The sequence below is a fragment of the Notolepis coatsorum genome, assembly GCF_963971535.1.
Source record: "Notolepis coatsorum genome assembly, chromosome: 13".
NCBI classification, from domain to species: domain Eukaryota; kingdom Metazoa; phylum Chordata; class Actinopteri; order Aulopiformes; family Paralepididae; genus Notolepis; species Notolepis coatsorum.
The window spans coordinates 79,687,309-79,713,114 of NC_140177.1; the positions used below are offsets into that span (position 1 = coordinate 79,687,309).

Genomic DNA, 25,806 nt, shown 5'->3' on the forward strand with positions numbered 1-25,806 from the left:
GGAGTGGCCAGCTTATATCCAGCTAACTCAACTAAACCCTGCTCCGGAGCAGGTTCAAACTTTTCGATCTGTTGCTGGGGGTCCACATCTCAGAGGATCTGACATGGTCAACACACATAGACACAGTCGTAAAAAAGGCGAAGTAGCGCCTCTACCACCTGAGACAGTTAAGGAAGTTCAGAGTATCGGGGAAGATACTCCAGTCCTTCTACTCCGGAGCTGTAGAGAGCATCTTGACTGGAAACATCACTGCCTGGTATGGAAACAGCACGGTACAGGACAAGAAGGCCTTACAGAGAGTGGTGCGCTCAGCCGAGTGTACCACGGGTATTGCACTACCTCCCCTGCAGGTTCTATACAACAAGAGGTGCAAATCCAGAGCCTGCAGAATAATGAAAGACCCTCACCACCCCAATAACAGCCTGTTCCAGCTGCTGAGGTCAGGCAGACACCTACGAATCCCAGCTACTAGGACAGAGAGGCTGCGGCTCAGCTTCTTCCCCCAGGCCATCAGAGCCTTGAACAATGAACACTGAGTGCCACAGAACACTGAACTCTCCACACACAAGCATACATGAGCACACACACGATATGCACGCTGTGCACGCTCGCGCACTAGCAGCCACTTTAACATGAGCAGGCACACACTCATGCTGCACATGCCCACACTTATGGCCACAAAGGAAAGGTCACTTTAAAAATAGTATAGCAACAGTAACAGTGTATTGCACTACCAAAGGACCTAGCATGTCCTACATGCTCTGTAAATAACTATGTACAGATACCGAGATGTCCCACTATGTTACCTGTTTATTGCACAATGTTGTTTATTGGATTCTATTATATGTTGTACTACTGTATTGCACATCGTTGCGGGCAAGACCACCCGCATTTCATTTATACTTGTATGCCGTGACAAATAAAACTCTTGACTTGACTCTTGACATAGCGACTTAGAAAATCCGATGTCGGGGAACGGAAATGTCTGGCTTAAGTCAAGCTATGCTGAAAATTATCCGGCTAACTCAGTTAGCCAGGTACGGGGAATAGGGCTGCTCTCCGCGAGAGCTAGAGTGAGAGAGACAGAGGGGGAGGGAACATTCCCTTATACCTGCTACCTGAAGTCAGCTGCTATAGCTGCGTCTTTTTATGCCTATAGCGCCCTCTTGTGGAACAGTTAAAGTGCAGTTATATTCAATCATATTATTACTTACATTTAACACTCCCACTTATGAATGACGTGTATACTGTACAACTTTTCCAAGAAAAAAATACAAAAGAACATGGCAGTCAATATTACATAACAGGCAATATTTTACACACCAAACATGACCCCTGCAAATCTTTTCAATTTCAGTTTGGAGACAGGCTTGGTCATAGCGTCTGCAACCATGTCGTCTGTAGGACAGTAAACGAGTGTCATCCTTTCTTCTCTGATGACAGATCTAATGAAGTGATATTTTTTATCCACATGTTTACACCTCTGTTGGCACACAGGGTTTCTGGCAAGCGCAATGGTTCCCTGGTTGTCTTCATAAACAACAGTTTTCTTATATACATAGGTATCCATTCCTTCGAGCAGTTGTTCTAGATAAATACATTCCTGTATTGTCAAAGCTAGAGCCATATATTCGGCTTCACAAGTTGATAGTGCCACTGTGGGCTGTTTCTTTGTTTTCCATGAAACCAGTGAGCTGTCTGTACCCATACTCACACAATAACCTGTGGTACTTCTCCTGTCTGTGGCGTCTGCCGCCCAATCTGCATCACTATAGGCTTGAAGCCCCAAGCCCTCGCTGCTCTTTCTGAAACGAAGCTGTTTATCTGCTGTGCCTTTGAGATAACGAAAAACATGTTTTGCTGTAATCCAGTGCTCTTCTGTGGGATCAGCAAAATGCTGTGATCATTTACTCACTGCAAAACATAGGTCAGGGCGAGTACATGTTGTCAAATAAATGAGGCTGACTACAGCTTCTCTGTACATTTTTACATCTGTCCATTTCTGAGCATCCTCTTTGTAGTCTAGCTTTTGATCACATGGTGTTTCCCTAGTTCTACATTCTTGCATGTCAAAACGATTCAGGATCTTTTCCACATATCTCTTCTGGGATATTTTTACACAACTGGCAGACTGTTCGAAGTCCATGCCTAGAAAATGTTTTAACCTACCTAGGTCTTTCATTTTGAATCTGGTGGAGAGCATACCTTTCACCTGCTCTAGGTTTCTAGTGTTGTCTGCTGCGATGATTAAATCATCCACCCAAATCACAATTATCACTTTTCCTGAATCTTTGTGTAAACACAGGGGTCTACTGGGTTCTGTACGAAGTGATCTTCAATTAGACATGTATGAAGCATCTCGTTCCAATTTCGCCCAGACTGTTTCAGGCCGTAAATGGATTTTTCTAGCTTACACACTAGCTTCTCTCCTTTCTTCTCGTAACCTTCAGGTTGTTCCATATATATCTCTCTATCAATGGGTGCGTGCAGGTAGGCTGTCTTCACATCCATCTGGTGTAAAATCAAGTTGTCTTCAGCTGCCTTCTGCATCACTACCCGTACACTGGTCAGATTGGCTGTAGGGGAGAATGTTTCACCGTAGTCTGTTCCTTCCCTCTGACTGTAGCCTTTAGCTACAAACCTGGCCTTGTACTTGTCGTGCCCTTCAATACCCTCCTTGATTGAGTACACCCATTTACCTCCCACTGTCTGTCTACCCTCTGGTAACTTTGTTAGAGTAAAAGTATGATTGTCCTCTAGGGACCTCATCTCCTCATCCATTGCTCTCTCCCATTTTCCTGACTCAGGGGATATCATGGCCTGAGGTCTGAGGTACACCACTCACTACTCTGTAGCAGTAATCTATGCTGGTAAGTGTACTGTCATCCTCGTTACTTTCTCTCTGGGCATAGTCTTTCAGATACTTTGGGGGATTATGTTCCCAAGAGGGATATCTCCCACTGCATGAGGCACGTGATGTCACCCTAGGGTGCTTCTCGTCATCATCCTCTGGGGGTTGTTGACCATCTGTCTGCATGTCTGTGTTCAGTACACTAGGCTGTGGTGTCTCTCTTTCCTCACACCCTACTTTGGAGTCCAGCTCTGGCTCCTGTGTCTGTGTCTCGTTCTCACATGTTGTCTTTGTGACAAACTTTACTAACCTGTGCTTTTGCACTTTCCCCTTACCGGGATAATAGACTAGAAAAGCGGGGCTGCCCTTGTCATGCCCTACAAAAAGTCCTTTTTCACACCTGGACTCGAGCTTTCCTCTGTCCTGTTGGTAAGCATAACACACTGACCCAAACTTGTGCATCCTGGCTAGATCACACCTTTTTCCTGTCAGTGCTGTATACGGGGTGGTGCCTGTGTGCTTGTTAAAACACCGATTTCTGGTGTAAGCGGCTTCTTGTACCGCATAATGCCATAGACTCTTAGATAAGTTACCATCATCGAAAAGAGTGCGTCCTTCCCTCTCTGCTATCCCGTTCTGGTGCGGGGAGTAAGGACAGGACGTCTCGTGTCTGATCTTGTTCCTTCTCAGCAGTGACTGGAACTCTCTATTTGTGAACTCTGTTCCGTTATCGGACCTTAAGCATTTTATGCTGCCATACGGAGCTACATCTGCAAGGAATTTTTCTGTGGCCTGGAGTGTGTCACTCTTTGCTCTGAGAAAGTAAACAAACACTGCCCCTGTACCAGGGTTAGAAATTAACATTTTTTTCAAGGGCTTTTTTTGCCCCCCTGTCATGTACAGAGGTCTATTGACCATACAAGATAGTAATCTGGGCAGGTGTTACATGAGCAAAAAACAACCCCCTCAGTAGAAAAATGCTTCTCCAACAGTCCCGGGTAGGCAGATAGTAAACAAAGACGTTTTCAAATGGTAAATAATATTTATTGTGGTGGGGCTTGAAACCCACGGCTTTCCCCAAAGGGAGAATGATGTTTATTTTAGAGGGGATTTAAACCCAGAACGCACACAAAGGGAAAAAGGAAAGGGGAGACAAACAAGGGCAGTATAAATAAATAAACAAAATTAGCGTCCACCGACGCTAAAACGTACCAAAGGTACAGGTCCACGCAAAGTGGCAATGCATACAGCCTACCAATATATATATATATATACGGCTTCACTTGAATGAAGCAACATCAAAGAGGGCAGTGAAGTATCAGTCCACACTCAGTGGGAACAGGCACAAAGGCCAACAAGAGGACACTCACCCAGCTGGAGAAGTGGCACATAGGCCAACAATATATATATATACAAACACAACAGTAGTTAACAATGGCAACCTCACTCTTCCCTAGTCGCTATCAATTGACAGAATGAGGCGCCGAGATGTGTGTGCCGTCAGGTATTTGACTACCCATCCCTCTTGAGCTGATTGCCAATCAGCTGTCATTCATTAGCAATCAGCACTCTTCAGTAGGGATGGGCAGCACCTGACAGGGAGAGAAGAGACAGCATTAGCTCTCATGTTTACACACACACACACATCATATACAAAACAACACATTAAATATACTAACCTGATGTTCAGAAGGTGTCATAAATACAGTAATAATGGTAATGACCAACCCACGTACCCAAGGTACGTCACACCTCCCCCCATAAGAGCGAACCTGTAGGGTTAGCAAAACATTATTACTTATTACCCAACATCAGATTAGTACCATCCACCAGGAAAAACAGAAACAAGTCAACAAAAACAGCTTCACATATTGATACCTTCGTATAAAGAGAAAAAGTTGAAGTGAAGAAAATATCACAGAAAATACAAAAATATAATTTTCTTCTGCCAAGTCTTTCAAAAATACTAACTACTCAAGTTACCAGGGTTGTTGGGCAAACATTGTTTAAAAGAAGTTTCGTGAGAAGTGAATAATGTCCAATGGTACATTGTCACAATTGAATAAACATCCTGTCTTCTAGAAAGCTTCCTGAAAAGTTACTACCTCACTGCTGTCGCTTGCAAAGGCAGGCCTGCAATTTTGTCAACAAACATACTCTAGGCTCATATTCGGTTCACAGCGCCCAAAAAAAATGATTTTGTTTCAATTTATGATAAAATAAGCTAGAATAAGTATTAGTCTCTTGCAGACTCTGCAAACAAACCACCTTCCTCCGAAACTGTATAGTGCACCCTTAATTTAGCAATCAACTCCAGAAGGAACCAATAAAACAAAACCTTGCCTATAAGATCTACAGCAGCTATTCTGAAAGAATACTGACGCTCCATCCCCCTGCTCCATCGATCCACTTTAGCATCGTTGAGCATTACAGCAGAAAAAAAATAACAAATTAATAAATAAAAATCCACATGTAGAACTCTATTTTACTAGGCTCTATTGACAAGCTCCGCATTATATACAAAGCTCTATAATGAACCGCCTCAGATTCTGATGGGTAGGTCAAAACATGTCCTAACTAAGTATTGCAAGTTTGCGCTAATTTCTTGAATAGATCAACAGAAAGCTGAACGGGTCTTGACAAAGGGGTGGGGTGAAAACACAAACTGTTGCTAACACACAGTATCAAATTACCCATTTCTCTCCAAAGTCGCCTGTCATATCCTTTAGTCGACAAACACCCGGTCTAGGTGTGCAACACCCCCTCTATCACAAAAGTCTGTTTCCTACTAGCAGTAGGGCTGGCCACTGCCGCAAAAAACTTGATAGGCAGGTATCACTGTGCCGAGCAGTGAACAATGCTTGACGAGTCTGTGGTAGCGAAACGCCAGCATCTTTGGGAATTACCAGCGTCCCCTGAACGCTACTTACAGCAACCTGCTCCATCCCTCCAATAGATGGCCCCCTGTCCTCAGCGATAGCCTCGCTACTGACAGTCACTCAACGCCAAAGCCTGAGTTCGCTTCCTGTCTCGTGCCTTGGTGATAACACAAGCAGAAAAAACATTGGGGTGATTATTAATCAATTCATCACAACACAAGTCAGTTAATGGAGCGTTTTCAACCTCCAACACAGGGATCACACTCTCCCCAGCAATATCGTTTAAAACAGCCATCACCAAACGCACATGGTCAGCTACACACCCAGCCTCCACCGCTTTAGAGCGATCAACTGCTCGGGCGACACTGCTTGACGGATGTAAAAGTGAGGTGGTAGTGATACGTCTTCCATCTCTCCAATAGATGGTTCGGGAATTACCAGCTTCCCCTGAACGCTACCTTCTTTTTTCAGAGAGCTATTCTGGTCAGAACATGACACCGTATCAATCAACCCCACACCTCTTGGTTTCTGAGCTGACGCTCTTCTCTCCTGTCGCTTCCTCAGCGTATGACATGCTTTTACCATATGGCCAGTTTTCTTACAATAGTTGCACACCACCGCTCTCTTAGACGGCGGTGAGCGTGGCTGAAATGCTGACCCACTCATGAATGGGCCACCTCCACCACATACAGTAGGACGTACAGAAACACGTTTGCGTGACCATTCAAACTCATCTGCCAAAATCGCAGCCTGTCGGAGGGTTGACAGAGGTTTGAGGGTTGGCCCATGCCCATGTAAATAGAGCACAGCTTCGCCTGGCAGGGTGGACATGAACTGCTCCACAAGTACCAATTCACTCAATGATGCAAAGTCTTTCACCTCATACGCAGAACACCACCGATCAAAATTAAGTCTCTCCTCCCGGGAGAACACAACATGGGTTTGGGAAGGAGACTTACGGCGGTCGCGAAATTTCTGCCTGTATGCTTCTGGTACCTCTTCGTACACGCGCAAGACAGCGCTCTTCACGTTCTCATATACCATGCCGTCTTCATTCGATAATGACAAGCACGCCTCCAGAGCCCTACCAGTGAGTTTGTATTGCAATAAAAGCGCCCACTTGTCCTTTGGCCAATGGAAAACCCGCGCCATGTGCTCAAAATCAGAGAAAAATGAGTCCACCTCAGACTCCTGAAAGTCGGGAACTAAAGGAATATTCTGCCCAACATCAAAGGGTGCCTGGGGGTCGGAAAGTACTGGAGAGGAAATGGTGCTATCCTGAAAGGGGGGAACCAAGGACATGTGCTGGCTAATATCAAAGGGTGCCTGGGGCCCGGAAAGTACTGGAGAGGAAATGGTGCTACGTTTAGAGTCACCATACTCCAACTCCAGTTTCCTCATCGCCAATTGAAATCCCCTATCAGCCACCTCCTTCCTCTCCAGCATGTCTCTTACCTCCTTCCTCTCTTCCCATTCTCTCATCTCCTTCCTCTCTTCCCATTCTGCCTTCCTCTCCTCCCATTCTCTCACCTCCTTCCTCTCTTCTCTGTCTCTCTCTCTGTTTCTCTCTCTGTCCTGCCTGTCTCTCTCCTCTAGACAGGGTAAACGCAGCTCAGCGTTTAGTGTGCTCAACTCACCAGCAGAAGTAATAGAACCATGGTCTGAACCTAATGCAGAGTCAAACAGGTCACTCAGGTCAAAACTCTCATGATCAGACACACCAACATCCTGATCACAAACCTCCATAGCTCTACTCATGAAAAAAATAGAAATAAAAATCTATACTCGGCACTCTGCACTCTGTACTCTGTATACAGTATACAGTTTATGAAAGAAAGTATACTGCCGTAGCAACACACAATACTACCCACAATACTACAACGAATCAGACTTCAATAAGCCCCACAAAATAGCCACTCACCTATAGTACTCAATAATGTCCCTGTGCAACACTCAACAGCCACATTATGCAGTATGACAACCTGACCAATTCGATTTAATATCCACATCTAACATTCATGAAAACAATAAATGTCGGTTCTAACCACCTAATTAGGATCACACTGGGTAACACTAACTACCCCGTCTAAACTACTTCCCTAGAGGAATGAAGGCTACACCTATCTTCAGTCGCTTACCGATTTCATTGCGCACTCCACCGGAATAGACGACGCGTGCCCCCCTCCCCCTAACCAAAGCACACAAAAAAAACAAACCCTTTACCTATGTGGAAAAAAATTGAATGGTTAAGAGCATAACGTACAACAATGGTTTACAACAGTCAAGTGTGCAGCACAGAAAAAATGGATATATAATAATAGAACTCACCAAATGAAACAATGCAACCTACCTGACACGCTCCAATCGACAAGTCCACATGTCACATAACAACAAGGAACTATACAATTGTGCAAACTAACGAGCCCCCATGTCATGTACAGAGGTCTATTGACCATACAAGATAGTAATCTGGGCAGGTGTTACATGAGCAGAAAACAACCCCCTCAGTAGAAAAATGCTTCTCCAACAGTCCCGGGTAGGCAGATAGTAAACAAAGACGTTTTCAAATGGTAAATAATATTTATTGTGGTGGGGCTTGAAACCCACGGCTTTCCCCAAAGGGAGAATGATGTTTATTTTAGAGGGGATTTAAACCCAGAACGCACACAAAGGGAAAAAGGAAAGGGGAGACAAACAAGGGCAGTATAAATAAATAAACAAAATTAGCGTCCACCGACGCTAAAACGTACCAAAGGTACAGGTCCACGCAAAGTGGCAATGCATACAGCCTACCAATATATATATATATACGGCTCCACTTGAATGAAGCAACATCAAAGAGGGCAGTGAAGTATCAGTCCACACTCAGTGGGAACAGGCACAAAGGCCAACAAGAGGACACTCACCCAGCTGGAGAAGTGGCACATAGGCCAACAATATATATATACAAACACAACAGTAGTTAACAATGGCAACCTCACTCTTCCCTAGTCGCTATCAATTGACAGAATGAGGCGCCGAGATGTGTGTGTGCCGTCAGGTATTTGACTACCCATCCCTCTTGAGCTGATTGCCAATCAGCTGTCATTCATTAGCAATCAGCACTCTTCAGTAGGGATGGGCAGCACCTGACAGGGAGAGAAGAGACAGCATTAGCTCTCATGTTTACACACACACACACATCATATACAAAACAACACATTAAATATACTAACCTGATGTTCAGAAGGTGTCATAAATACAGTAATAATGGTAATGACCAACCCACGTACCCAAGGTACGTCACACCCCCTTAATTGATTTTCGGGGGCTTTTTTTATTTATTTCGGGGGCACAGAATTTGTATGATGAAAATGAACATAAAGATTATAAAACATTGTTGACACTTTTTCTTACAGTCTTCGTCCCTATGTTTGATAATGTAATGTTAATGTCTCCATATATAGGGCTCTACGCTAACCTTTTTCCCAAGGAGCACATGTGCTCCTAAATAAAATGTTAATAAATAAAATCTAAATACAAATTTAGGAGCACACAAAGAAATTTAGGAGCACAGTGAAAATTGTTCAAGTAACACACACACACACACACACACAATGTGTGACATGGCTTGGTTTCATGTTTTTAGGTACCTTCAATTATCTGTAAATAATACATACATACTGTATCTAAATAGATGAAATATTATTGTCCCTGAGGGCAAGTTGTGTTGTTGTCTTGATATATCTACAAAAAGCAGACGAATAGCCGGTTGCCTCTGGATCAATGAATGTCTAATATTGAATAATATTATTAGCTATTTTTAACATCCCTAATTCCAACAGTCAAGAGGCTTTAAAGAAACTTGAAACTTGAAACTTGAAACTTGAAACTTGTTTCAAATTGATACATGAAAAAACCCACCCACTCAACAACATCCACCTCAAACACAACAAAAGAACGGAGCATCTCATGAACTTATGTCATGGACTTTATGGACTGTCAGCTGAACTCGCACCAATGCATAGGGAAATAGTCAGACATCCCAGAATTATTTAATAACACAAAGTTTTGAATGGACGTTTGGATTAAAATTATCCCGAAGACAGCATTGGAACGTTTGTGAGTATAGGCTCTGGCCAGATCTATCAATCAAATACGTTGCGCGCTCAGCGCTGTGGAATGAACGAAATGCGCATCGGGATCGGATTTGGATGTTATTCTTTGGAGTTGTGTTACAAATGGAACGGTCTTTCCCCGCGGAACACAAGTTACTTAACGTTACACAGGTCGCGCTATGCAGATGCTTAGCTTGCTAACGTTAAGATAGCAGTGTAACTTAATGTTACACTATGCTGCATGCTTGATGAAAGCAGAGCTCTCTGTCTGTCTGCGTTCGCTCCTCTCAAGTACCTGTAACACGCAGCGGGCCCCGCCTCCCTCCCTCCTTGCATTCCACCCAAAAACTGAATTTCAGTCCAGTTTCTGAACTATTAGCAGCGGAGCTGTTTTGTAATCTTCACTCGTCTCGCACACTGCAAGTAAATGATTTTTCCGGTTCGCACACACACATATTATTAGGGGCAAATACGAGGGAAATGCTCGCACTGTAGAGCATATATATAATTAGTAAACTGTCGGGGGCTTTTCTTGCCCCCCTTAACTGATTTTCGAGGGCATTTGGTCAATTTTCGAGGGCATTTTTGCCCCAAGCCCCCGTTAATTTCTAACCCTGCCCTGTACACACATCTGTGAAAGACTGCACATATTTAAAGCCACCTATGGACTCATTATTTACTGGACCGGCTAGATCTGTGTTAACTAGCTCAAGTGGTGTCTTTACCTTTTCCGTGGGACCTCTGTTCCTTGTTTGAGTGTTCCTTTCCCTTTATACACACATCACATTCTTTGTTGGGTCTATGCTTTTCACCGTTAATGTGCATGCCTACTGTCACCGCCTGCAGCTTCAGTATATCCTCGTAATTACAATGACCCATGATCTCATGCCATGTCTGAATATCATGACTGACATTACACATATAATTTTCATTACATTCTGTTTGTAGATAATACATTCTCTTGTACACCTCAATGTTAAACCTCGTACCGTCAGGCTCCACAAGAACATCGTTACCTTCATTGAAGAACACTTTGTCACCGTTTGCAGTAGCAGATTTTACAGAGAATAGTTCTTGTGGGAACGAGGGTATGTAGAGGGCGTTCTTCAATGTCACTGTACACCGGCGCCCCTCACTGTCTATGAGGCATACCTGTGCGTCTCCTCTCCCCTGCGCCAACCCGAATGTGCGCTTCCCGTCTGCCAGCTCTATGCTGTGTCTCTCCGGCTCGAATGTGCTGTCAAAGTTCTTGAATCGGTTCCTGTCGTTGATAATGTGGGACGACGCACCTGTGTCCACGATCAGTCCCTTCCTTTTGACCTGCTGCTGCTGCGTTGACTGGCTGACGTATGCTGTCTGCGCCCCGAAGGTGAAGTCCTCTCTTCCCGCTGCTCTCCGGGCGTCGTCTCGACTCGCCTCATGTCTACCGCTGCCGCCATCTTGCACACAGCCGCCATCTTGCACGTGCGCGTACCGAGCGCTCTGTTCGTGCTTCTTTCTACACACTCTGTCCGTGTGTCCCGAAGTTCCACAGAAACTACACCAAACGGTTTTTATGCACTTATCTTTTCTGTGACCCTTTTCTCCACATCGCCAACACGCCATCTCCGTCAGGGGTCCGGTCTTTTTATTTGGCGCTGCCCGGGCCTTCATTAGACTTTCTCTTGCCTCTTCGGCGACCGGGTCTGAGTCTTCTGAGGCCTCGAAGTTCCGCAGCTTGGCCTTGAACTCCCCCAGCGACATGTCCACTGAACTGTGTGTCACCAACAGTGTGAATGGTTTATACATCTCCCGTAGTCCCCTCATAACCATTGCCATCATTAGTCCATCGCTCGGTGCTTCTCCTGCACTCTTGAGCACTGTGATGATCTGTTCCGCCCTGATGACGTATTCAGTCACAGTTGCTGTGTTAGCTTTCTTCAGCGCGGTCAAAGTTATATACAGGAATACAATCCGGGGCCTCGTGTTGTCTAGGAGTGGTGCTAGCTCGCAGTATGCGTCAGCATTCAGCTTTGTATCCAGGGCTTGCGCTGCCTCCGTTATTTCTCCCGTGAGGCCCGTCAAAATTGTCTTTTTCAGCCCCACTCCGTGCATACAGCACAACATCCGCTCTTCCCAGAGCTCGTATTCTTCTGCCCTTCCGTTAAACGTGGGCCACTTGCTCCTTCCTCTGGTCGCCATGTTTTGATTGTAGCTTAGCTTAGCTGCCCGTTAGCTTAGCTTTAGCGTCACGCGGTTCTCCCGCTGCTAAACTAGCCTAAACTTTTCAGCTAACTAGCTATCGTTATTTTGCTCTTCCGTGATCTGGGCCCATAACCTGTTGACAGAGTCACCTGGGGAGCAAAATAACTGACAACATGACAACGAGGTCCTCTTTAGCCTTAACTGGCGTGGTTTATTTCATATGTACATTTCCACCACGAGACCTGCTCTCTGTGAGAGCTAGAGTGAGAGAGACAGAGGGGGAGGGAACATTCCCTTATACCTGCTACCTGACGTCAGCTGCTATAGCTGCGTCTCCTTACGCCTATAGCGCCCTCTTGTGGAACAGTTAAAGTGCAGTTATATTCAATCATATTATTACTTACATTTAACTATTTGTATTTCACAGGAGAGAAACTGTATTCAAAGAAAGCTATTAAAATAGTCTTTGAATCTAAATATACTTTCTTTGTGTTGATTTTACATTAATTCCATGATTTTACTCAAGTAAATATCTGTTACAAGCTTTGTTCTTAAGTAGAAAAATGCAATTTTTAATCTAGATTAATCTAGATTAATTACAGAAAATTGTGAGATTAATTAGTTAAATTTTTTAATCTATTGACAGCACTACTTTTTTGTAATGCAATTTTCAGTGTGCTTTTTCATTGTTTTAATAATAAAAAAATGTATACCAAAATTATATTATATTATACAGACATTATAAGACTGCTCCATAGATATTTTTTTATTAACATGAATCCATGACGATATTCCTTCATATTTGGTGTACCTTCTAGCCCTAGTCAGGGGGGTTGTTATTAACCTGTTCCACACGATGTGAAAATCCACCTAAAATATATACCTATACCAATAACTGCCACTGATATCGTTCAGTACCCTCTTGAGATCATGTGTACAAAAGATCTAAGGAAATTAATAAAGGGAAGATGATTAAACCGAAGGTTCTGTAGATACAGTACTGAATTCTCCCATCCGGACCAATGCAATTTGAAATATTATTATAGAATATAGAATATGATGCTTATACATTACCTTATTATAGCCAATTCGCACATTTATATATATATTAGAGGTGGGCATAGATACTTTTTTTTAATCTAGATGAATCTATCTGCAATCCTGGATTTAATCTAGATTCATCTAGATTAAAATGGCTCCAAAAAAAATCTGCCGAAGGCATTCAAAATATGTGTGTTCTACCCAAATAATAGTAAGTCGTTACTTTTTCTTTCCTCCTTACGTTTCTCAGGCCAGGTTGCCCATTACACCATGAGGCGGCGTGGCTCAGGGGTAGAGCGGGTCGTCCAATGATCGAAGGGTTGGTGGTTCGAATCCCGCTCAAACCCATGTCCATCCCACTGCCGTTGTGTCCTTGGGCAAGACACTTAACCTACTTGCCTCGTATGAATGTGTATGCATGTGAATGAATGTTGGTGGTGGTCGGAGGGGCCGTAGGCGATGATTATTCGCCACACTTCCTTCCGTGAGTCTGCCTCAGGACAGCTCTGGCTGCAATTGTAGCTTACCACCACCGGTATGACTGTGTATGAACGAATAATGGACTCTGTAAGCGCTCTGGGGTCACTGGGGTGTCATGAAGAGCGCTATATAAATCCAATCCATTATTATTATTATTATCTCCCGTTTCCAAAATGCATTACAGACTGTATGAAAAAGCTGTTTTGCTATGATAATTGGTAATGAAATATCAAAATAATGTTCAATAACATGTACTTGTGTTTAATAAATCATTTTATTCAGAAGTTAACACAAATAAATAATATTACCAGTACAGAACAGTACAGTATCTAGCACACTCTCAGGAGCAAAACAGAAAGAAGCATTTCAAACTTGAACTATGTGACATGGCTTGACTCAATCAGTCCAATCTCTATTTCTCCTTCTTCCACCAGTCACTTAGGCAGACCAGCTTGTTTTATGTAGCGGTGTCTACTTATAGTGCCTATAATATTTTTCCCGTTGGGTGCCAGACAGGGCCAAACCCTGCCAATGCAAATCAAATTACCTTTTTAATTGGTTAATTAGGCCTATAGCTCCGGCATAAGACTGTACCACATAAAGGTAGACAAATAATTTAATTAATAGTAGGCCTAGACTACTGAGCAAGCTAAATCATAGGTTAGTTTGCTCAAATGTAACAATCAATTACCTTTTCATAAATTCAAAAACCACTCAAGAGTCATGCTCAATTCAAAATCAAAATGTATTGGATTCAATTCAAATCATAAGCAAACATTTCATAAAACAAACAATACATTTTCAGTCCAGCATGTGTGTTAAACTCACATAAACCAGTCGGGTCACTCAATTCAGTTCAGTCCGTGGGGCAGTGGTGGCCTAAAGGTTAGAGAAGCAGGTTTGTGACCGGAAGGTTGCCGGTTCGATCCCCGGGACCGGCAGGAACACCAACCGCTGAAGTGCCCTTGAGCAAGGCACTTAACCCCCAACTGCTCCAGTGGAGTTGCTTAGTGGCCAATGGTGTCAACTGTGGTTGTACTGGGCAGCTCCCAGGTGTGAATGGAAATGTGTGAATGTGAAGCAGGGCATTCCTGAAAAAGAGCATCTGTGCGAACCTACCCTGGGTAAATAAAGGTAAAAAAAAAATATTAAAAAAATATATATATAATTCTTTATTATATATTTTTTTTAATAGATTAATGGCGTCAATTATATTATCGCGCGATACTAGTCTTGCGTTAACGCAGCACGTTAACGCCGTTAACGGCCCAGCTCTAATATATATATACATATATTATCTTTCAAATGCCCGAGTTCAATTTGGATTTAGTATCACCAGGCGTGCATAAGAACAGATAATGAAATCTACTGTAATCTACTGTACTTTTTCATTTCCCCCACAGTGCAACCGTTTTTAAACTAATTTCAGATCGAATTGTTCCTACATGCTAACAATAGGGAGGAGAAACTAACTGCGTTTCAATATTTGTCAAAAACGTTACCTTTTGTGGCTTATTATCGCAAATCATAACAGTTATTGATATGATTCATTCAGAACGCAGAACTTTGAAAGCCCACAGTATCTGACAGGAAGTGTAGTTTGGAACAATTCCAACGCTGGTCGACAGCTATGCATGTCCTCTACAAAATGGCAGCAAAAAGACTACAATTCCCATGGTTCAAAATGTCCATTTCCGTTTCCGTTTTGGAATAGTCTTCAGAAAATCGAAAACTTAAAACTATCTAATGGCACTTTTAACCTATTGCTAAACTAACGTATTGATGATAATATACATTCTACATGCTTTTGTGACATGTTAGTGATGTTAATACTTGAAAACGTCGCAACTTATATGCAATATTAAAAAAAATATGGATTTATGACCAGATGTCATTTTTTGGGTCGGTACCGACCCTGTGGGGTCGAACAGGTTGTGGTTTTCAAACTTTCCTCTAGTTGGGACACATTTGAAATGACTTGACCTAAAGCAATAGTGTATGTGTGTGAGGATAGGGGTTCTTGCGGAGCCCAATAGCGAACACAGGAGGAGAGAGAATGGAGCGGTTTAGGGTGTTTTAATTGTTTCCCCCAAGCAGACAAGAATCACATGCAGGAATGTACAACAGACGGGAATTAATGTTCTTGGGGGGTAGCACAGGTGCACTCCTTGTGCAGTACGAGATAATGTTCTTTGAACAGGTGCACTCCTTGTGCAGTACGAGAGAATGTTCTTTGAACAGGTGCACTCCTTGTGCAGTGCGGGAGGATGGTCTTGAAGCAGATGCACTCCTTGTGCAGTGCGGGAGAACGTAGACACCGGCTGTGTCAGGGGTGAGAGCAGGAACTCCGTAGTCCAGCACCAGGGGTCCAGACGGGCACGCTGGAACGGAGTCCTTGGGCACAAGAGAGGGAGGTTAGAACAGGGAATAATAACAAGAGCGGGTTAGCAGGGCTTCAGTTCGAGACGTCGTACCTGGGAAGGCAGTTTAACACTGCGACACCGGATGATATGGACCCGCTTGATGAGGTAATCCCTTGCAGCCGCGCTGATTGATCCTCATCTGACCGGCTCGAGCCCCGATCGTGACAATGTGTTGTTTGTGTTGTGCTTAATTCTATGACTCCATGATGTGGAATACATGAAACGCTACATAACGAGTACATAATCTTGGGCAGACAAAGAGTTGAAACCTACACTACTGTACATTAAAATCAACTTTTATTGTAAAACACAAGATACTTGTGCCCTAATGATAAGGATAAGCGCTTAATGAAGAAACCCAATTCGATTGGAAAAGGTCTAACATGCCTATTGTAACGTTCGTGTTTCCAACGTTATGAGACGACTCTCGAGGCAGGTTGGTAGTTCTCAGTGCAAGTCTTTATTCACAGTTCTCCATTACAGGTTGCGGTATCAGACTCATTGCTACCATTTCCCATGCCCAGAGAGGGTGCCCGCTGGGTGCCCCACCCACTTATACCTCCCCAGGTCAGCCCGTGCACTTTTGACTCTGTTAACCCGCGGCTGGCGCGTCCAATAGGGATGGCGGAGTGTTGAGTGACAGCTCAACTGACCAACCGACCCAAATCCCCAGGTCGCTACACTATGAATACTTATACTATGGAACTACATACTATGAATGTATTACATGGCCCATAACGGACCCCAAACAGCATTGCCAACTTCAACAGACCCATGTCCATTGACAATACTGATGCTACATACCTTACCACATGGTCCCTAATGGCCACCACAACCCAACATGTACAGTAGATTAGGCAGTAATAACCAGCATATCACCAGGGTTATCAAGTTGGCACCTCCCTTCACCAGGGTTTCGTCAAGTTAGGCCCACAACACCTCAGGAAGGCTCAACGTTAGTTCCAGCATCCCAGAACCATCTTCCTCCATGCTAGCTCTCATGTCCATGATACCCACATGCAGAACCTCCTTTGTGTTATCCTACAAATCCCAATCAACCATGTGTTTGAAATGGCAATAAGTGTCTTATCAATCTATCGTATGTCAAAAACAGAATGATTCCTGATAACAACTTAACTTATTGCAACTGTGACACTCGTTTTGTGTGAAAGGCGAGTAAAGTTTTCACTAATCAGTCACTTAAAAGAGCCTGGACCATTATTCTACTCTATTCTATTTTCCTCTACAGCATTTGGAGAGTTTCTTTTGCAGAGCACCAAGTGGCTATGGACCGTACTGCACCGAGCGCCTTCGCCGCATAGTCGCAAACGGAGAGCGAGGAGAACCCCCCTGCTGGATCGAGCTGCAGGTAAAAACACTGCTTTACTGAAACAAGTAGATCATAGATGGCTTCAGTGGGACTGCACTGCCGGGGAACAGCTTGGACCCACGTTTATTTCTCAGTGCAGTGTTTTCCAATACTATAGCTAACTGGAAGTCAAATGTAGTCCATTTAGAATATTCCTGTTGTCAAGTTGAAACCTGCCTATAGGTGCTCGTAAGGGTTTGCAGTTGACCAAAGGTTTGTCAGAGAAAACCCAATAGTTGTGATTGGAGGATCAAGAGAAGAGGGTTTGGCAGCTTGGCCAACTGTGTGACTGGTGAAGCGAGCTCTATATAGTATATACCATATATATATATATATATTTATTCTTACCGTATATATATATCCACATCTGTCTGTACATACCTGCATATAATCCTTTTATCTGTACATACATATACCTTACCTACTCTTACTAGTTATGCTGCTGGTCAGTATGACTTACTACCATAGGGTCTTTATACCTGTATATTATCTATACATAAATCTGATTAGCACTATTACTCAGTAGTACTCATTTATATATTTTATACCCAGTACATTATCACCTGTACATTGTATATTACTATTGCACTTTATTGTTATATTTGCACTCTGGTTGGATGTCAAATTAATTCTTGTTGTACTGTACATGTGCTGTATAATGACAATACATTTTAATCTAATCTTAATCTAGTCGCTAATTGCTTTCGCGTTGCCTGTGGATTCTGTGTGCACACGGTCCTGTGGTTGCATGCTCTTATAAGGAGCTGGCGGGGCGTTTATGTATGCAAATTCAGGTGTGCGAGAATGCACGTTCAATTTAAGAATCAGTGGCATTCCGCGGCTAAGTGGCGCAGTGGGTAAGGCGCTCGCCACTAACGCAGGAGATGCTGGGTTCGAGCCCAGCTCTCTGCATTGCTTCCGGCTTGGCTGGTCATTCATACTAATACAATTGGCAGTATTAGGGGGTGGGAAAGCCGGTGGGTGGGGATCGGACATTGTGGACAGCGACTCCTACAGGTCGGTTGGTGTGCCTGTACAGCAGAATCAGGAAGTATCGGGGCAGCGTGAGCCTCCCACGCGTTACTCCTCGCCCACTGAGAGATCGTGCTGTGCAGGTGAAAAGATGCGACGGCTGCCTCCTCGTGTACCGGAGGGGACACGTGATGCAAGGCTTCGTCCACATTGCAGCCGACCAGTGGGAGGCATGGTCTAACAACGTTCGAGACAGGGGAGCGCAGAATTGGATAATACGAAATTGGGATGGGAGAAAAATAGAAAATGGGGAGAAAAAGTAGATAAAAAAATAAAGAATCAGTGGCATTCCTCATTCGGGTTTCACACGTACATGAATCCGTACATCATCTTTGTTAGGTTTGGTTTTACGAAGTTCGTAAGAAGATATTTAAGAAGCCACTTGAGAAAATGTTTGAGAACGAGGTCCACTCTTACAATGAACAACAGACTGAAAGAGTAAAGCTGCATCAAGTTTCAAGTTCAAGTTTCTTTATTAGTTGTCATACAGAAGTACAGAATACTTTTATACAAAATGCTTCTTTCTGTTTAAGAGACTGTGCTAGGCGGGCGGTCAGGTGGCGTAGCGGAAATTGCGTTCGTCACCAACGCCGGAGACGCTGGATTCGCCTGTTCGAATCCAGCTCCCGGCGTGTCACCAGCTTGGCTGGCCGTTCACACTAATACAATTGGCAGTATTAGAGGGTGGGAAAGCTGGCGCGGTGGGTCCGGGTCGTTGTAAACAGCGACTCCTACAGTTCGGTCGGGGCGTCTGCTCAGCGCGGATAGGATCTAAGGGGGGCAGTGTGATCCTTCCACACGTTACACCCTCTCAGTGAGAGTCCGCGCTGCCAGGTGAAAAGAAGCGGTTGATTGGCTAGACGTGTGTCGGAGGAAGCACGTGATAGCCTCCACTCTCCCAGACCGACTGTGGGGGGTAAGTGCGCAGCGACCAGGAAGGGGGATTGGGAATTGGCATAACGACTAACATTGGGATGGGAGAAAAATCTGAGGAAAAAGGAGGGGGAAAAAGACCAATAAAAAAAATAGACTGTGCTAGGCAAAAATAGATAATAAAATAAGTATAGCAAGTTGTAGAGGTGGATGGCAATCAATAAGACACTGGAGAGAGTGGATCCATTTCAATTGACTATTCTTTGTTTAGGTTGTTCATAGCATTTCACACATCATGGCATGCAAGCCTCACTTCCTGTATTCATGCTTCTTCTTCATGCCTGTCTAGGCAGGTCACCTCTGTTGACACCAAGTGGTGCAAATAAGTAACTGCATGCTTCAGACACTGTGTAACAGTAGGACACAACATTTCCTCTCTTTGTAGAAAAAAACATTTCCTCAGAGGCTAAATAAAATTATCTCAGAACCTGCATTCAGGCATAACCATTTTCCTTAACTGTACTCAGTACTGTATGAATAAAGGTTAGTAAACCAGAAAATATAAGAAAGGTGAACATGAACATGAACACAAAATACTCTGTTTCACAGATCTGAAATAGGATACAACTGTAGGATTTTTTTTTTTTTTTTTAACACTACATTGCATACTTTTGAAAATACAACAAAACAAAAGATCTGTTGACAAGCTACATTCGGAAGACCAATATCTAATCAGTCACATATTCTTGCATCCAGTTAGGCTTCTTTCTGACTCGTGGTTTCTTTGGAGAGGATGGAGAGGCAAGGTCAGGTGAATCAGGAATGTTCTGTGGCTTTACGGCTGCACAGCGATCAGGAGCTAGGTGAGAGGCGTTCCATCTTCGGCCATCTTCCAGCAAGTATGTGCTTTGGCCGACCTTCTTAGTGACTCTCAGGGGAGCACCAAACTTTGGGTGAGCTTTGGGCACATGGAGAGGTGTTTTCACCCGTACACTATCCCCTTCTTGAAAAGGTGGAGTGCATGCGCCTCGTTTTCCATCAGTATAAGTCTTCATCTTGTGTTGATGGCGTGTGACTTTCTCTCGTACCTGTTCATCCGAGGCAGGGTCAGTATGAGAGCGCGGCAGGACAGTCAACTTTGTGCGCATCTTCCGGCCATACAGTAGTTGATAGGGAGACACACCTGTAGCTGCATGCGGTGTAGCACGGTAAGCCATCAGGAAGGCAGTAATGGCAGGTTTCCATGGTACAGACTGTATGATAGCCATCTGCACAGTCTCTTTCAGGACACGATTGAAACGCTCTATGGTGCCATTCGCAGCAGGGTAGTACACAGAGACTCTGTGGTGTACAACATCCCGTTCAGCTAGGAAAGCAGCAAAGTCAGCTGAAGTAAACTGTTTTCCATTGTCTGTCACAATGGATTCCGGGTTTCCTTGTTTACTGAAGACGGAGGAGAGAAAGGATGTAACATCCTTTGTAGTGATATTTGCAGTGAAAGCGACCTCTGGCCACTTGCTGTAGTAGTCAATCAGAGTGATGGCATATCGACAGTCCCATGTAGCTGTTTCAAAAGGACCGACAATGTCCATTGCAAGCTTTTGCCATGGCCTGTCCGGGAATGTAACTGGTTGTAGTGGAGCAGGGCGTGGCTTTGCAGTCTTGTCATTGGACTGGCATGGCTGACATGACTGAATTGTAGAGTGGACCAGGTCATCCATCTTTGGCCACCAGTAGTACTCTCTCAGGCGTTGCTTTGTTCGCACCACTCCTTGGTGTGTCTCGTGTGCAAGAGCCACCAGAGTAGCACGCAGTGCGATTGGCACAACCAGACGTGCTCCCCGAAGCACCAGTGAGTTTTCCACTGACAGTTCATGACGTATGGGGAAGTATGGGGCAACTTCTGGACTCAGCATTTTCACCTTTTGTGGCCAGCCACGTGCAATCTGTTTACGGAGTGCAGAAATCTCCGGGCAAGAGGCAGCAGCAGCCTCAAAGTCAGTAATGGGCAGAGCAGCAAGAGCATCAGTGATGTAGGCAACCATTTCGGGCTCCGCATCCAGGGCAGGGTCAGGAGCTCCAGGAAGTGGAAGACGGGACAGGCAGTCAGCCGTGTAGTTGTCTGACCCTGGGCGGTAGATCACATCATAGTCATAGGTCAAGAGCCTGGCAGACCAGCGTGCAATGCGCATTCCAGCACGACCTATGCCTTTAGTAGTAAGCAGTGTAGTGAGGGCTTGATGGTCAGTACGTAAGGTGAATTTTCGCCCCCACAAGTATGTGCGCCACTTTTCCACTGCCCAAACACATCCCAGCGCTTCCTTTTCTACAGTGGAGTATTTGCGTTCCACTGTGTTGAGAGCCCGGGAGGCAAAAGCCACTGTATGTTCCTCCCCGTCAGGATGAAGCTGGGTGAACACAGCTCCCAAGCCGTAGTCTGAGGCGTCAGTAGACACCACTGTATGCAGGGAAGGATCGAAAAGGGCAAGGGCAGTACTGTTCACCAGTAGCAGTTTAATTTTCTGAAAACTCTTCTGTGCCTCACTCGTCCAGTGAAAGTCAATGTCTTTCCTGATGCATGCCCGCATTGGCTCAGATTCTGTTGCATAGTTCGGGATGAACTTTGAATACCATGAGACTAGGCCTAGAAAAGATCGAAGGGCAACGCCATCTGTCGGAGCTGGGGCATTCAAAACAGCTTCGATGTGCTCTTTGTCAGGCGCAATACCTTCAGCTGACACCACGTGGCCCAGGAAGCGTAGACTTGACTGATTATAGCAGCACTTTTCCTCATTCAGGAGTAGACCTGCCTCTTGCAGGCGGTGTAGAACTTGCTTCAGTCGAGCATCATGAACTGTGCTGTTGGCTCCATAGATGATAATATCATCCAGATAATTCTGCACCCCTGGCAGGCCTTTGAGGATGGTAGCCATCATCTTTTGGAATGCAGATGGTGCAGAGGAGAGGCCATAGGGCACACGGCAGTAGCGGAAGAGTCCTTCATGGGTAATGAAAGCAGTCAGGTCCCTACTTTCCTCATGTAGGGGCACCTGGTGGTAGGCACTAGCCAGATCAATGGTTGAAAACACTGTGGCCCCACGCAGAGTGGACAGCAGCTCATCTATGTGTGGAATTGGATAGCAGTCTGTAATGACAGCCTTGTTTGGCTCTCGGAGATCCACACACATACGAATGTCTCTTGTCTTCTTTCGTGTGACAACGATAGGAGACACCCAGGGGGAAGCATCAATCCTCTCTATCACACCAGCAGCCAGCTGTCTGTTTATCTCTTCTGTAACTGCATCTCTCACAGACAGGGGCAAACGGCGCAGTTTTTGTCGAACCGGGGGAACAGAGGCAGAGACTTTGACCCGGTGCACAAACTTTTTAGCACAACCAACTAGTGGGGGAGAGGTAGAGAGGTGCAGCACAGGGGCAGTTGGAGCAGAGGCAAAAGGAGGAGGAACCACAGCACCTCCTACAATGTGAATGTTCAGTGCAATCATCAAATCCAGGCCCAGCAATGGGGTCCCCTTCTCCACCACAAAGAAGGTTGCTGCAGCAGTGACATCATCTCTAGTCACCAATGCTGAAAGACATCCCAGCACAGGTATAGGTGACTTGGTGTATGTGATTAGTTGAATAGAAGGTGGTGTTAGGTGTGACTCACCAAAATGTTCTTCAAACACACTTCTGGGCAGTATGGACACTGGGGACGCAGAGTCAACAACCAGGTCCATGGCATAGACTGGTGAGCCTGAAGGCTGGATCTTGACATTGCATTTTATTTTATCAGATTTACCGGCAGCCTCTTGAATGCACAGGACAGTCAATTCAGGAATCTCCACTTCTCTTACTTGATGTGTAGGAGCAGAGCGGCACACTCTGGCAAAATGTCCCTTCTTGTTACAAGTTTTGCAAGTAGCCTTAGCAGCAGGACATGAGGGAGCATTTGCTAGGTGACTGTCAGATCCACATCTGAAACATGTACGGGAGGACTTCCCAGTTGCAGCAGTAGGTGCAGGTGTGAATGGTTTATGCTGAGGCCGTGATCGAAATTGTTTCTTTTGCACTGCTTGTACTTGAAAGCTAGGTTTATCTCCAACCATGCATTTAGCTTGTTCAGCTGCAGACTCAATCTGTGTAGCAAGTGTGATAGCCTTGTCTAGAGTGAGATTAGGCTCCAGTAGTAGCTTCTCCCTAATATGGGCATTTGTAACATATTGGATAAGCTGATCACGCAGCATCTCATCATTCTTATCACCAAAGTCACATGATGATGCAAGCTCTCTGAGAGCAACCACATATTGGGCAACAGTCTCATGTGGGCTTTGTACCCTTTTACTGAATGTGTGACGTTCCACTACCACATTAGTCATTGGTGTGAAGTGTGCACTTAATGCAGTAACAGCAGCATCATAGGTATCACCTGTGTTTGGCAATGAGTGAAAAGTCCTCTGTCCTTCTGTTCCAAGGCAGTGAAGAAGAACAGCTCTTTTCCTTGCATTAGGCCAAGCATTCCCTGTTGCATTTATGACCAGTAGGTAGTTGTCAAACATTAGCATCCATGTCTTGAAAGGAATTGTAGGCTTTCCAGGGCATTGCAAAAACGGAGCAGGATTATGCACATTTACAGCCATCTTCACAAATAAATTGTCAAAAATAGTCTTCTGTAATCAAACTGTAGCAGGTGGGTTATCTCGTCGCCAATTTGTAGAGGTGGATGGCAATCAATAAGACACTGGAGAGAGTGGATCCATTTCAATTGACTATTCTTTGTTTAGGTTGTTCATAGCATTTCACACATCATGGCATGCAAGCCTCACTTCCTGTATTCATGCTTCTTCTTCATGCCTGTCTAGGCAGGTCACCTCTGTTGACACCAAGTGGTGCAAATAAGTAACTGCATGCTTCAGACACTGTGTAACAGTAGGACACAACATTTCCTCTCTTTGTAGAAAAAAACATTTCCTCAGAGGCTAAATAAAATTATCTCAGAACCTGCATTCAGGCATAACCATTTTCCTTAACTGTACTCAGTACTGTATGAATAAAGGTTAGTAAACCAGAAAATATAAGAAAGGTGAACATGAACATGAACACAAAATACTCTGTTTCACAGATCTGAAATAGGATACAACTGTAGGATTTTTTTTTTTTTTTTAACACTACATTGCATACTTTTGAAAATACAACAAAACAAAAGATCTGTTGACAAGCTACATTCGGAAGACCAATATCTAATCAGTCACATATTCTTGCATCCAGTTAGGCTTCTTTCTGACTCGTGGTTTCTTTGGAGAGGATGGAGAGGCAAGGTCAGGTGAATCAGGAATGTTCTGTGGCTTTACGGCTGCACAGCGATCAGGAGCTAGGTGAGAGGCGTTCCATCTTCGGCCATCTTCCAGCAAGTATGTGCTTTGGCCGACCTTCTTAGTGACTCTCAGGGGAGCACCAAACTTTGGGTGAGCTTTATACAACACAAGTATAAAATAGAAGTCAAGGACCCTTCCGGTTTGAACGCAATGTGAAGCGATACGCGTTTGGTTATAGCTCCGCTCCCGTCAACGTTAATTTCGTTTAAAAACCTTATTTGAACAATACCAAAAGAGATTAAACCACATCGTATGTATTGATAAGACCTTCTACTAACTATATCAAAAGACAGAAAGACTCAACATGGATACTAATGATAAGAAAAAGAGTGGAAAGAAAAACTCTCCAACGGCGCCGATTTTGACACGTTCGAAGGGCACAGCTGACACAGCAGCGGTACCGTTGGAGATTAGCCCCGATGGGGGGACTATAGTAGAGAATATGCCGGGACCAACGACGACTGGCCCCGAGAGGGAGACAGCAGTTGACGACACAACGGTAACGACGTGTAAAAATACCGTAAAAGATAAAGCAGGGGAATTTGAGAAGATAATCTCCAACAAACTCATCGGGTCCATCATTGCACCCACAACACCATCTGACACAAGCAGTGCAATTTCACATCCCGACTTCAACTCGCTGACTATCCTGATGAAGGAACAGATGGTAGCTATCGAGGAATTCAAAGCACACATCGATGCTAAATTCGAACTCGTTATGGAAGCAGCCGCTGCACAGTCCGGGCGAATCACGGCAGTGGAGAATACGGTGATAGAAATTACACAGAGGGTCCAAGTGAACGAGAAGAACCTCAACGATGGATTAACAGAATTATCGACGGAGATAAAACAGGTGGAGGAAGAATGTCGGAAGAAAATACAAGAAGTCAATGGAGAGGCAGCTCGAGACCCAACGTTACTACAGGCGAAATAATATCCGCATCGTGGGACTGGATGAATCAGTCAAATGCACAGACGACAGCTTTCCAACAGTGTTAGTAGATATTTTAGGTAATAACAACCTTCCCACAGCGCCGACAGTGGACCAATGTTACAGAGTCGGTATACGAGGCCAAAGAGGTAACGGTCCGAGAGTTATCATTGTCACCCTGCGTAAGACGGTAATAAGAGACGCCATCATTAGAGCAGCGCGCAATCAAAGGGGGAAACTGAAATATGGTGAAAATTCAATAGCTATCTAC

The 25,806-nt window shown here is 44.5% G+C and overlaps 1 protein-coding gene across 1 annotated transcript in view; it reads left to right on the plus strand.

Annotated features, from left to right (window-relative positions):
- Positions 1–25,806, plus strand: part of LOC311239418 (unconventional myosin-VIIb-like) — a gene marked incomplete at its 5' end in the record, with an annotated part of 195,727 nt that overhangs the window by 87,031 nt on the left and 82,890 nt on the right. The window contains one exon of the mRNA XM_084327722.1: positions 17,205–17,324. Coding sequence (XP_084183848.1) covers positions 17,205–17,324 — 120 coding nt within the window. The remainder of the gene's footprint in view (positions 1–17,204; positions 17,325–25,806) is intronic.